At 42.5% G+C, this 12,771-nt stretch overlaps 2 protein-coding genes across 3 annotated transcripts in view; both read right to left on the bottom strand.

Annotated features, from left to right (window-relative positions):
- HSPA14 (heat shock protein family A (Hsp70) member 14) overlaps positions 1–12,712 on the bottom strand; it is a 43,945-nt gene extending 31,233 nt beyond the window's left edge. The window contains exons 1-7 of the mRNA XM_030321306.2: positions 12,550–12,712; positions 11,208–11,288; positions 11,052–11,134; positions 2,646–2,694; positions 2,406–2,511; positions 1,046–1,136; positions 197–301 (exon numbers count right to left, since the gene is read on the bottom strand). Coding sequence (XP_030177166.1) covers positions 197–301; positions 1,046–1,136; positions 2,406–2,511; positions 2,646–2,694; positions 11,052–11,134; positions 11,208–11,288; positions 12,550–12,606 — 572 coding nt within the window. The 5' untranslated portion in view covers positions 12,607–12,712. The remainder of the gene's footprint in view (positions 1–196; positions 302–1,045; positions 1,137–2,405; positions 2,512–2,645; positions 2,695–11,051; positions 11,135–11,207; positions 11,289–12,549) is intronic.
- Positions 4,493–12,704, bottom strand: LOC118517745 (zinc finger and SCAN domain containing 29). Of its 2 annotated transcripts, XM_036064187.1 has the most exons (5): positions 12,550–12,704; positions 11,208–11,288; positions 11,052–11,134; positions 8,305–9,033; positions 4,493–7,791 (listed from the first exon to the last, which is right to left on the bottom strand). In XM_036064187.1, the coding sequence occupies exons 4-5, from the start codon at positions 8,864–8,866 to the stop codon at positions 7,268–7,270; spliced, it is 1,086 nt and encodes a 361-aa protein (XP_035920080.1). In that variant the 5' UTR covers positions 8,867–9,033; positions 11,052–11,134; positions 11,208–11,288; positions 12,550–12,704; the 3' UTR covers positions 4,493–7,267. The 2 variants fall into 2 exon arrangements, with proteins under 2 accessions (XP_035920080.1, XP_035920081.1); XM_036064188.1 differs by lacking the exons at positions 8,305–9,033; positions 11,208–11,288; positions 12,550–12,704 and having other exon boundaries at positions 11,052–11,104.
- Positions 12,713–12,771: the final 59 nt, after the last annotated feature.

Genomic DNA, 12,771 nt, shown 5'->3' with positions numbered 1-12,771 from the left:
CTTCCCTCCTGTTATGTCCTTTCTCTGCTCTCCTAGGAAGTCTTTCTCATCTATTTGAAAAACGCCAGGTGAGAGTTTCAATGTCATTTCATCCATAAAGGGTTGGAACCCACTGCTTTATATAATGATCCCCATTGCTATAATCTAAAAATGTTTTCTGCACTGAAAAACTTAAAGCTGCAAATATGGTTTTTACCTTTTTCCAGTGGGGCAGTCTTGTCCAATTCCATAAGCCAGAAGAGCTGCAGATGGTTCATGGATTAACCGCAAAACATTAAACCCAGCAGCTCTGGCTGCTTCCCTGTGGACAATTTGCTTTCAATGAATTTAATATCACAACACGTTCAAGTATTTTCTTGACAAAAAAAAAAATAACGTGCTTATAACGAAGAAAGTCTCAAAAATGTCCATGCTTATAAATGTTAGAAAGAGATTAAGACAAATTGATAATACATTTTGGAATTTTCCAGTTTCTTTAATTTAGGGTCAGTTTTTAACATCCCACAAGTTCAAGTAAATAAAGCAATTATCTGTCCCACAAGCAACTCAGATGACTGCCAAAGTGCCAGATGAAACTCTATCCTCAAAACAAAGGTATACATGCTCATCAATTACATTTTCATAATGACCTATAAAAAATAAACGCAACTTTTTGTTTAGATGTGAAGATCTAATAAGGTGAAGAAATAATTACAAATATATCTAAAACTGTATATATTTTTATATAATTCCAACATAAACCTTGATTATATGAAAGTAAGGCAAAGCAACTTATAAACATGAACTTAACCTGGTAATTAAAAATATTTCCAATCAAAACAGCTTAATAAGGTACATCTAATTTTATGTTCTCTTGGTATTACAGATAGGAAATATTAATGATCATTACTATACTTTTTACCATACTAATTACATATGTAAATATATACATCTGTTTACAAATACAGTTTTATTGCCTAAGGTACTTTCAATTACAGTTTTACCTTTTACTACATTGTGATATTATAAAATCTATATTTGCTCTAAGCAAACAAGATAAACTTACCCAAGAGCATTTTTTTGCTTTTCTCCAAAATCAAATGGAACAGTAATGACTACATCATTTGCATCTGAGCCCAATACAGAATGTGCTGTTTCTGTATTAAAAAATAAATAAAAATAAATTCTAATGACACAAGAAAAATGTCATGATACTTTGTGGTTTATTAATTTGTACCATGATCTTCTCACTGTAAAGATTTTCCATTTCACTTATTTGACCACCCCATTCATGTTCTTCTCTGGCTCTCTTAAATTTGTTAAGTTTAGGGGCGCCTGGGTGGCGCAGTCGGTTAAGCGTCCGACTTCAGCCAGGTCACGATCTCGCGGTCCGTGAGTTCGAGCCCTGCGTCGGGCTCTGGGCCGATGGCTCGGAGCCTGGAGCCTGTTTCCGATTCTGTGTCTCCCTCTCTCTCTGCCCCTCCCCCGTTCATGCTCTGTCTCTCTCTGTCCCAAAAATAAATAAACGTTGAAAAAAAAATTTTTTTTTTAAATTTGTTAAGTTTACTTACTAATTTTGGGAGCGATAGAGACAGCATGAGTGGGAGAGGGGCAGAGAAAAAGGAAGAGAGAAAGAGTCCCAAGGAGGTTGCACACTGCCAGCCGAGAGCCCGAAGGAGGGCTTGAACTCACAAAAACTGTGAGATCATGACCTGAGCCAAAACCAAGAGTCTGATGCTTAACTGACTGAGCCGCCCAGGCGCCCCTCTTCTCTGGCTTTCTTAAATCGTGCAGAATTTTTTGTGGATTTGGAAATCTGTGGACACAGAACCAGGTACTTTCCAAAAAGCCTGGCTCTTAGGCTTCAAAGTTTCAACCATCTCCCAAATTAGACTGCTTCCATTAACAGTGAGTCTTTCATGTGTCCATGTGAAGACAAAACAGCATGTTAGTTCAACACACTAGAAGAATGCCTTCCATCCCACAAATTCGTAACAATTCCAGAGCTGAAGTGAGTCTTATCACCTGCTCCCGAATTTCCCAAGTTGTTCGCAGCACTGCCACTCGGTTTTGAGTCTTCCTTGGAAGTGTTAATGAGCCAGACCTACTTAATCTACCTAAAGAACTGTTCAAAGAGCACTGTCAATCTTGAGCAGAGAAAGAAACTCTTCACACTTATTTGGCCACTTCAATTTAAGAAGCTGTGAAAATGTGAGCCTGGCCCAACCCATTTACATTACTTCTAAGGAAACCAAAGTCAGGGAAGGTTAGTCAAATAACCAAGGTCACATGGACAGTTAGTGGCACAGTCAGGTCTAGTGTTAGGTCTCCTTAATCTGCTCAATCACCCTGCTTCTCTCCAGATCAAGAAACACCTCTAACGTTTCTTTAAGGTCAACTTTTAAAAGGTCTCTTTTGCTCAATACCTTTCATTTTACTAAATATCAGTCTGGCAACATCTTCTGGGTTAACAAACTTTGTTTCTTCTCCAGTATCTATTTCGTATCGTAACTTTCCATTCTTTTCAATGACCTATAAAGGAAATTGTAGGTGTGTTACATAAGGAATGATTTTAATAAAGATAGAAAGTTTCAAAATAATATAATTGGTTATGACCTTGGCAACGACTTTGTGTAACGGAGAGGTAATAATAGAACCATACTCACTAAACATTTACTTTCCGTGATGTATTTCTGAGCCTGCGGATCATCAGAGCTGTCCGTAAAGATAAAGATAATTATTAAAATCAGTATTGTTGATGAGTAATATTTAAAGAAGACTATATTTTTAATATCACTAAACAAATATAAAAATATAAACAAAATCATGAAGTTGCTTAATATTAACAAATCATGATATAAGTGATAGGATTAAATGGACACAATTATTTAGTGGTTATAGTAATCCTATTAAAGTGTTATCCTGCGTGCACACGCACGCACACGCGCACACACAAACACACGTGTTAACCTTCATGTTTGGAAGTAAATAGCTCTTATTTGTTCTGATCTTGCTATTAACAGATGCTATACATCTGAGGGTAATTTTTCAGAATATCAATGATTTTATGTCATATATACTCCCATCTGTGATGGTGAAGACTCATCACAGACAATCACTGAGATAAAAAGGACGAAAAGAAAGATGTCAAAATAAGGGCAGACCAGAATACCTAACACCATCTTTGTTCCTTGGCTCGTGAACATGAATCAACACCCAAAGCAAAAAACAAAAAACAAAAAAACAAAAAACTGAGCTGAAGTATGAATGTTCTATGTGGAAAGGTGCAGCGTACTGCAAGTAGACAGATCTATAACGTCCTACCCAAAGTAGGTATTAGATAAATGTGTACGGCAATGAAAAATTAGAACAATGGATATGATGTTGCTCAAAATACCAATTTGTGCAGACTAAAAAATGTTTTCACGTGTATTACCTCACTTGCTCTTCACCACACCTCAGTGGGGTTAATTTGGCAGGTATTATTTTGGAGGTAATAGTTCATAGAGAGTCAATGCCTTACAAGTTAATAAGGAACAGTTGGTACTTGATTCCAGGCTTCTCTATCAGGCTGGTGTTGTTTACATCTAACCGGCTGCCTCCCAGTTACAAGGTAAATGACTAAAGTACCTCTGCCTCTTTGGGCAGTGACAGGAGTCCTTGATTCTTGATATAATTTCATCTAGAAATTAAAGGAAACCCTTCCACTTTAACCCTTCTTCCAAGGGGTTGCAACTATTCCATTCAGAGACCAGTCTTTAAAAAGAGGAGTTGAAAATTAATAGCGACTAACTGCTGAAGTTATTGGGCATCCAAAGACCCTAACCTGCGTAAATAAGAGGAAGACAGAAGGGTTTAAGTGACTAATTCGGCTTAGAACTGTCTAGAACACTTGCAGATTCCTCACACTTCTCTACCACCTAAAAACTGCTAAGAGAGGAAACAGGTTAAGTAAGTAGCTTGCCCAAAGTCCCATGGTTAATTCATGGCAGAACTGACTGGAATCCAGATCTTTAATACAAAGTTTAGTATTCTTTTCACTAAGCCCTCTTTTCCTCCCTTTCTCTAAATCCGGTATTTCGACTGGATCCTGGATAACTATTTTAAGAGTACGCCAAAAAAAAGATGAAGTGTGCCCATACTTATTTATTTGCACCAATACCATTTCAGCATGACACTTACCAGTTGTTCTCTTTAGAACAAGCGTTGTGGTCAACCAGGACAATTTATCCTGTTATCTATCCATCCTGTAAGCTACCCAAGTCAAGATAGCTCATTGCCAAAAAGCCTATATTATGGAATTTATAGACATTTTAGAAATGGAAAATTATTTCTCAACTCCCCTGCGAAGAGGGCCCCTCTCATGTGAGGACAGAAAGCACACGAAGCTCTCAGGGTCGTATGAAGGCGAGACCCTGGAGATTAGCTAGTAGAGAAGCAGAAAGCAGAGAGTGGAGGTGACGACAAATGGTCGTGGATATCGCCAGAAAGTAGCGGACTGACCACAAGTACATACAAGTAAAAACTTTATTTGTCCACACCAGGATTAAATCACTTAACAGAAACACAAAGGGTGGTGGGAGGTTGGCATACACAGCACCTCATTTACGGTCTTCAGGAGGCAGAGTGTTAACCCCACCGTCGTACCACAACCTTTACAAGCACTGCCGCTTTCTCTTCCTCGTCCTTCCTTAAATGTCTCTTGCACCATCAGCAGACTGTCGGAGCTGGCACACAGCAGCACTAATGTGCTCCAGGGCGGTCTTCCCCATCACTGTCACAAGACAGTGCCTTCCACATCTGAAAGCGTTTTTACATTCATCTGTTCATCTGGCCCTCACCACACTCCCACGAGGTAGGTAGGAGGGTTGTTTGTCTCCCTCTGTGGGTGAGGAATGGGAGTCACAGAGCGGTAAGGTGACCTGCCTAAGGGTGGGCAGGCACGAACGGCGGGGCCCAGAGCCTAGGCAGGGTTTCTGAGCTTGTTCTCTTTCAATGAGAATGGCCTCCTCTTAACAGTATTTTCTTTTTCTGTTTATTTCATTAAGAACTTTCCTTTTCTTCTCACATTAAAGTTATTTCACCCAAAAGATTTTCACAGTACTACCTCCTAAGTTTAGCTCCACTTCTGTTCTGTAGCACTTATCTCAAATAAAGCCCTGCCTACGTACTTTGCTACCATTAACAGGTTAATAGAGTACAGGCCTAACTCTCCTTTGAGTACTCCCCTGTTTTTCCAGAAAGTCTACGTACTTATATTAGTGTTACCCAGTTAAAACAGACACATACAAAGGCCTAAAACAATGGAGAAAATGCACACACATATATATCCGTTTCACTGCCTTAATATGGGCTTCTTTAAAGCAAGGAACCTATGTCTGGTGTGGTGCTTATGTAAGTGGAGTATATTAATAAATATTAATACCGTAGAATGCTCTCTTAAAATACAACTGTTACCAGTATTTCAAACATACAATATGCTACTGTGACTGAAAATATTACAATTAAAAGTTTACTTTGCCTTTTTCTTGTTATGTCACTTATAGAATTGTTTTAGAACTAGAAGGTACTAGAAAAGTCATCTAGTACAAATCATTTTAAAGAAATTGAGGCACCAAAAGGGCAAGTCACCTGCCCGAGGTCACACACCGTGACAGGGTTAGAATCCAGTGCTCTAGCACATCAGCTGCCTTCTACACGCATCACCCGTTCGTCAGTGCAGCTTGCCTGCCTCCGACTCATGCTCTGGCTATATTCCTAGTGTTGTTTTGACTCTTTCTCCACCCACCTGCATTTCCAGCACATAGGTAAGCACCCAAGCCTACAAAATATAAAACAAAACCTCTTCAAATATGCCTGCACTTGTTTTTTTCAGCCTGTAGAACTGGAGAAAAGCCTTTTAAATTCCAAGGCTCTTATTTGTATTTCCTGAAAGTACTAAGCAAACCACTTAAAAGCTTTGAAGTTTGTTGGTTTCATGACGGCCAATAATGGCATTCTTTCTAAGGTAAATTGGAAGTATGGCTCAACATCTTCGTATCTCCTAAAGGAAGCGTGGATGTTTTGGGGGAAAGGAGGACGTATTTATTGAGGGCTTTGTGCTTAAAAGGAGTCATCTACTGCAGGCGGTCTTTATCCACACCATCCTCAGTTGTTCCCGCTGTCCTCTTCCACCACAGGCCATTAACATGGTGAACTTTTGTCTACACTGTATGAGAAAAAGTGACTTTGCAAAGTTCCCCAGAAGCAAAGTCTTCTAGGGCTTGCCTCTGTAACATACTAGACAGAAAAAAGGCTAAAAGAAAGGAATGAAATTAGCTGAAAGCACTTGGAAAACAGATTCCAAATTGTTTCCACATGTTGTTCCAAGTGACACCCTAAACCTGAAGACATGTAATTATGTATATTAGGGACCCAAATAATGTGGAATGCAAAGAATTTACTTACATTTAATATTTTATAAAACAGCCAATACCTCATCATATCGAAGACCATATGAATCGTAACACACAACTGTAGCTCCCTGTCCGTTCTGATTTATATCCTTAGAGTGGTAAGACACTAAAAACCAGTGAAAGGGAAGGAAAGCTGGTTTGACCATTGAGTGCTTACTAGTAAGTATGTCATAGACACAGCAGTGAAAATATAAGAGATAAAGGTATAAACACATGGATCTAGATCAGTCTAATGAGCCAGAGAGGGATTAAAAAAATGAAAACCTTACACTTCTAAGAAGCAGTCAAGTTAAACTGGTAAAGATTCAAGCAATGAGGTCACGGCAGACATAATTCTTTGTCAACTAACGTGCCTCACCCTAGCCATACCTCGGCCAAGGTCATATGCATTAATAACTTACATGTATATAGTGTGTAGTGCTTTTAAACTTTTAAACCCTTTCACATCTACTAACCATTGGGTCCTCACAACAACCCTGTGAGGTAGGCAGGTCAGGAGTTATTACCGGGCCCCCATACAGATGAGGAAACTGGTGTCGAGGTAAACTAAACTGCCCCACACTAGCAGCGAGGCCGCAGCTAACCCCCTCTCTGGTCTCGACTCCATCTGTTCTGTCAGACCACTCCTCGCATACCCGAGAGGTCTTCCAATTCGTGAAGAAGCCTGGAAAAGCAACTAGCTCATACGTTCCCGCTACTCTGCATATTAATGGTTCATCCGCTTTTTCTTTCCTTTATTCCTAAGGACGTGTAAAAGGAGCCAGGGTACCAAAAGGCAGGTGTTGGAACTGGGCTTCTACCAGTTTAGGAAACAGCCTCTTTGTAATCAATTCTTAACTTTTGGTATTCGAAATTAACCTCTGAAGCAATTTTTCGAGCCCTAGCTGAAAAGCACCGGTGGCCTCTTCCACCGCCGTGGCCAAGCGTCTGACTGCGATCACGGCATCCCTGCGGAGCTCGTTGGCAGTGTCTTGCTGAGCACTGGCCTCCTCACCAATAGCAATCAGCCTGTCCAATTTTTCTTCCTCACGCTTTGAAAGTTCTCGTGCCAACCTCCTGTTTTCTGCCAACTCGGCCGCAATAGTCCTGGCCACTGACCGCCTTCTTCGCCTCGCCCACCGTGGAGGGGGCTCACCGGTCAAAGGCCTATCCCCACCAGAAACAAAAGGAACTGTGGTGGAGTAGACCGGAGGCCGCGGTGCGGAGGCCACCCCAGGAGTGTTTCGGCTGGTGCTGGCGCATGGACTGGGCTCACCGGACACACCCAGGCGGGTCATGGGGCTGCTCTGACAGGGAGCAACCGCACCTCTGAAAAGGTGGTGGGAGCTGCTGTAGCTGGGGGTCCCTTGAGAGCACCCTGAAAAACAAAGCAACAACGTTGCAAAGAGGACATTCCTGCTAGGGGAATGCTTGGAGCCAGCAGCGGAGTTGAGAAGACAGTTACAAAACTAAGGCTGGAAAGGCCTCTTTCCACCAGGGACTGGGAAGATCTCAATTCCTTAATCTGGACACTTTGGCCAATTGCAGTCTTACCTCTAAAACCTCCCTGTTGCCTTCCTGAACCCTTTTCCACACAGCCAGCCAGCCCCATCTCTAGTCACGAATTCCTACACACCCACTATAAATAATGGCAAAACTAGTCTGGTTCTAAAGAATACTTCGTCCACATTTAAAAAGTTCTAATACCTTAGATACTTAAGGTCATTGCTTTTAAAAACCTGGAGCCCTTTATCTGACCACGAGGCTTAAAAAATAAGAGGGCATGGGGCAGAAATGGAGACAATGTTGAAGAAAACACCATCCAAACATATCCTGCTGTTTAGAACCGAGTGACTCTGGCACCCCGATCCTTCACATGCTTGGGAGTTACCTGCACCCGAGGATTCATCCCAGGAGTCCTCAAGGTCACTGGTTTCTCGCATCTGGTCACTGATTCTCAGTTGACAATCCTCATCTGATTCCTTAACTGTTTTCAAGATAGGCTGATGATCTGCTGCCTGAGTCCTTTTTGTTCTGAGAATGCTGGGTCCCTCTTCCCCTGGGGTGTCAGAGGCCACTAAGTTCTGATCACAGTGCTTGGCCCAAGTAGTGTCCTCCATTAAGTTGTCTGGGTCAGTCACTATCTGATTTCGGAGAAGCTGATCCAATGTATCATAAAACGGACAGTGCGGCGGATCCCCCACACTCGTGGCATGGGCAACGTACGCCTTTAAATATAACGCCTTCAGAACTTTAAACTTGGAGCGGCACTGACGTTCGGTGCGGCGGAAGCCTTCCTGCTGCATTCGCTTAGACACAGCCTGATAGACATCTGCATTATGATGCACAGTCTGGAGGCGCTGAATATACTCTGCCTCGCCTAGTATGGAGAGAAGCGTTCGTGTCTCCTGTCTGGACCACCGGATGCCCGCACTGCTATTGGAACTGGCCATAGTGGACTGGGAAGGAAGATTAGCTGTGGGAAGCTCCTGGGCAGCAAGGTGCAAATCTGAAGGTGTGGGGAAGCTCTGTGTGCTCTCAGTGTATTTCCAGGAGCCAGCCGATTCTTCCCTCTCAGGGCTAATTGTTGAGAAGCCAGGTCCAAGGACCGCATTTCTGGCTGGAAGGCCACAGGGGAATGAGAGTTACAGAGAGGGTCGTGAGGATAATCGTGGCAGCAAGTTAAGTGGTGCTCCCTGTAAGTACGGTGCAAACAGGCAGGATGCCAAGACTAAGAAAGCCCAACTTTGGGAGTTTGCCCAGGACAGGTACCGGACCAGGGGCTTCAAGGGGTCTTATTGGCTTGATAAAAGGGGACTGGCTCCTCCACAAAAGACAGAGTGCTTCTAAGGTCAAGACCTGGTACAAGTGCATATCTGTAAAAATCACCTTGTGTTCTAAGTAGACTGAGGGCAGAACATGTGGACCAGGACGCAGCTCACTCTAGAGAAGTGCGCGCAGATCATGGTGTAACAGCAGGTCTGAAGAGCGCTCATCCTTTACTAGCCCTGGGGCTATATAATACCCATCTGACTGTCACCACTGCACTTTGTTAAAAGGTTAACTTTGGGGGCGAGAAAAGTACACTTAAGTTGTTCCTGACAATACAAAGATGTTGCATGATATGGCAGAAGACAACCATATCATTACTCTGATCATCTGCCCTAAAAAAGGGCTACCAGGACAAAGATCTACTGAAATGTTCTGTATCTGGATCGTATCAATGTCAGTATCCTGGTTGTGCCCCTGTACTATAGTTTTCCAAGATGTTACCATCGAGAGAAAGTGGTAAATCCAGTAATATATTGGATTTCTTTGTTAGTACTTCCTACAACAGTATGTAAATCTACAATGATCTCAAAATAAAAAGTTTAATAGAAAAAAAAAAGCCCTATTTTGGCTGCTTATAGCGAATCTAGCTTCAAGGCCCATGTACGGCTCCCCGCCTTTTTAGAGGTTTTTTTTTAACTTGCAAATTTTTGACACCAGCTAATTTATTTTCAATATGCTCAATACTAAGTTTTATCAACACATAAATGGATATGGGAATATATTTATCATCACAAAAATTTTAATTCTCTCTAAAATATTATCATTTTTGACTTCGTGCATAAATACCTTAAGGGGGAAAAATAATTATCAAGTTCAACTTAAATACGTGTAAGGGATAATAAAAAAAAAAATACCTATACATATAAAAGAAATAAATATTAGATTTAATCCATAACCCTCGAATCCTAAGATCAATACAGGACATTTCTACTTAAACTCTCAGAAGTAGAAAGAACCTGAGGCTAAGTTAGAAGTCCTGAACCACAGTCCTATCTAGCTCACCCCTCTAACTGAGTAATACTGTAACTTCTACGTGTCTTGATTTTCTCATCTACAAATGGGAAGAAATAAAACCTGCCCTTCCAATCTTTTAGGGATTTGAGAGGATTAAATAATAGATGTGAAAGCACTTTGAAAATTTAAAAACACTGTATCAAGTATTACTACTCCAGTGAAAATGAAAACCTCTAATTATTATGTCAATCTATAATTCGAGGAGACAGAAGTCTGGAGAAGCAAGCCTCTTTAATCTTTTAATTAAAGTTACAACAGATGATTAACCTGATTCTTAAGATGTTAATTAAACTGTTTCTTTAATGATTAAATTCATAATGCAGCTGGAAAAGTTAGTTCCCAGAGAGTGTCACAAAAGGACCCGAGGAAGAAAATCAATAGCTTCTATATACATTATGACCAACTCTAATAGATTTTGCAAAATTCGACTTCAGTACAGAAAAATCTTCAAATTCCCACAAAATCTTTCAAATTCTTTCAGTGACGTAAAAAGGTGAAAAGTCCAAATTACCACTTCTAAATGACACAAATTATCAAACTATATGAATGTTGGCATTCATCAGTAAGAACAGACCCGTCAGCAAGAAACAAATATCTGAGTGAATCCCATCCTTGATAAGATTCAACACTAATTATCAAAAGAAAGAGCCTACTTGGGATAATCTCTGAAATGACTCAATCATAAAAAGCAACAGAAAACCAAACTGGTGTTTCCAGTTTCATTGCACATTATGTTTAGAATGTATAAACACATTTTCTTCCCATATGTAAGATTATTATTTTATTCCGTACCTTCTGCCAAGGATCTGCTTTACTTTCATTACTGTATTTGAAATATTTCTTATTCTACTTTGTTTTGCTGCCAATCCAACAACCTGAAAAAGAGCAGTATATTACAATGCATGTAATTCTGCTTTTTTCAAAATACAAAAATGAGGGAAATAGTACCTCTTCATTTTCTGTGTAAGCAACTACAGCTGGAGTAACTCTGTCACCTGCATCATTTGCAACCACATCAGCCCGGCCATCCTGGAAAAAAAAAAAAAAATAGAACTCTATTAGGTCTTTTGAAAACAAAACACATATAGACATATACAGATAGATAGATAGTCCCATCAGACATACGTGGACCAGTGTTATCTTGCCACATGCGTAGAAAGAAAAATCATTACATCAATATTTTAAATTTGTAGATTCAATGGCCGTTATTAATTTCCTAGATTTTATACAAGGTCAATGTTCCACAAAGAACTGCCTCATTTTTTCTATACAGTCGATAAATGGATCAAACATAATAATCTTTCTATATACAATAACAAGCCTTATGACATCACCCTTTCTAGTTTTCGTTCTTCCCCGACAGGTACATCTTTCTTCCTTTTTCTACGTATGATGAAGTAGCACTAAATCTCTTTGGTTTTCCTTCCAAGTTACTTGACATTTACGTGCGAGACTAGTATTAGGGGAGTTGGTTATTATTGTTCCTCTCGCCTCCCCACTGATGCCAAGAAGCTACAACTCCTTGTTAAGCTCTCTCATTCAAGAAAGGTCAAGTAGAGCATGCCACCAACTCGATTCACACGCTTCGAGGGATTAGCAACTCCAGTTTCAGATCGCGACCACCCGGTCCTTTCGCGGCAAACATTCAGAAGCCGCCGGTGTCGGACGTTCAGGCCCACCTCCGGGCCTCCAGTGTCCTGGAGATCCTCGAGACCCCTCCCGGCCTCCGGCAGCCCTGAGGTCTCTGGGACGGCCCCTCTCCGGCTTCCCTGCAGCCCTGATGTCCCCGAGACCTCCCAGGCCTCAGCTGCCCAGACGTCCCCGGGACCTCCCCCTCCGGGTCTCCGGCGGCCCTGACGTCTCCAGAACCGCCCCTCTCCGCGCCTCCTGTGGTCCTGATGTCCCCGAGACCCTCCGGGCCACCTGCGGGCCTGACGCCCCGGGGACCAGCCGTCCCCGAGATCCCTCTGGGCCTCCAACGGCCCTTACGTCCCCAGGACCGCCCCCCACCAGGCCTTTTGCGGCCGGGACGTTTCCAGACCCCGCGCGCCCACGTCGTCACAACCGTCCGCCAGGACGCAGTGGACTTTCCGGAGGAGCTGCGGGTGACGAGGCCGGTCCGCCCGGCGCTTCGCCTCCAAACTTGCCCCCAGTAATGTCTCTCCACGCGACATTCCTAGGCCGGCGACACGCCGTTCACAAACCCCGCAGGAGATCAAAGGACTTGGCTCCGCACCGGGAGAACTGGGTGGCCGACATTAATCACAAACCAGCTCCCCCAGGCCCTCACCTTATAGACGGCCACACAGGCTGAAGTGCAGCCCAGGTGAACTCCGATGGCCGCCATGAGGCGGCAGATACGGCGGCAGCAGTAACGAGGGATCCCCCTGTGCCAACAGCTCCCGGCCTCCGAACAGCCCCATCAGGCACCGCGGAAATTTCACGTTCCCGCCCGCCCACTGCGTCCCGTCCATCCGCCCCGGCCTCCCGCGTCGCCGCCAATCAGCGTGAA

The sequence above is a fragment of the Lynx canadensis genome, chromosome B4 (genome assembly GCF_007474595.2).
Source record: "Lynx canadensis isolate LIC74 chromosome B4, mLynCan4.pri.v2, whole genome shotgun sequence".
Taxonomy (NCBI): domain Eukaryota; kingdom Metazoa; phylum Chordata; class Mammalia; order Carnivora; family Felidae; genus Lynx; species Lynx canadensis.
This window is presented reverse-complemented; position numbering and strand designations above follow the sequence as displayed.

Coding starts and splice junctions, on each gene's coding strand:
- LOC118517745 (XM_036064187.1), bottom strand. CDS start 8,866: ATGGCCAGTTCCAATAGCAGTGCGGGCATCCGGTGGTCCAGACAGGAG. Junction 7,792..8,304: donor GGATGAATCCTCGGGTGCAG/GTAACTCCCAAG, acceptor TTTGTTTTTCAG/GGTGCTCTCAAGGGACCCCC.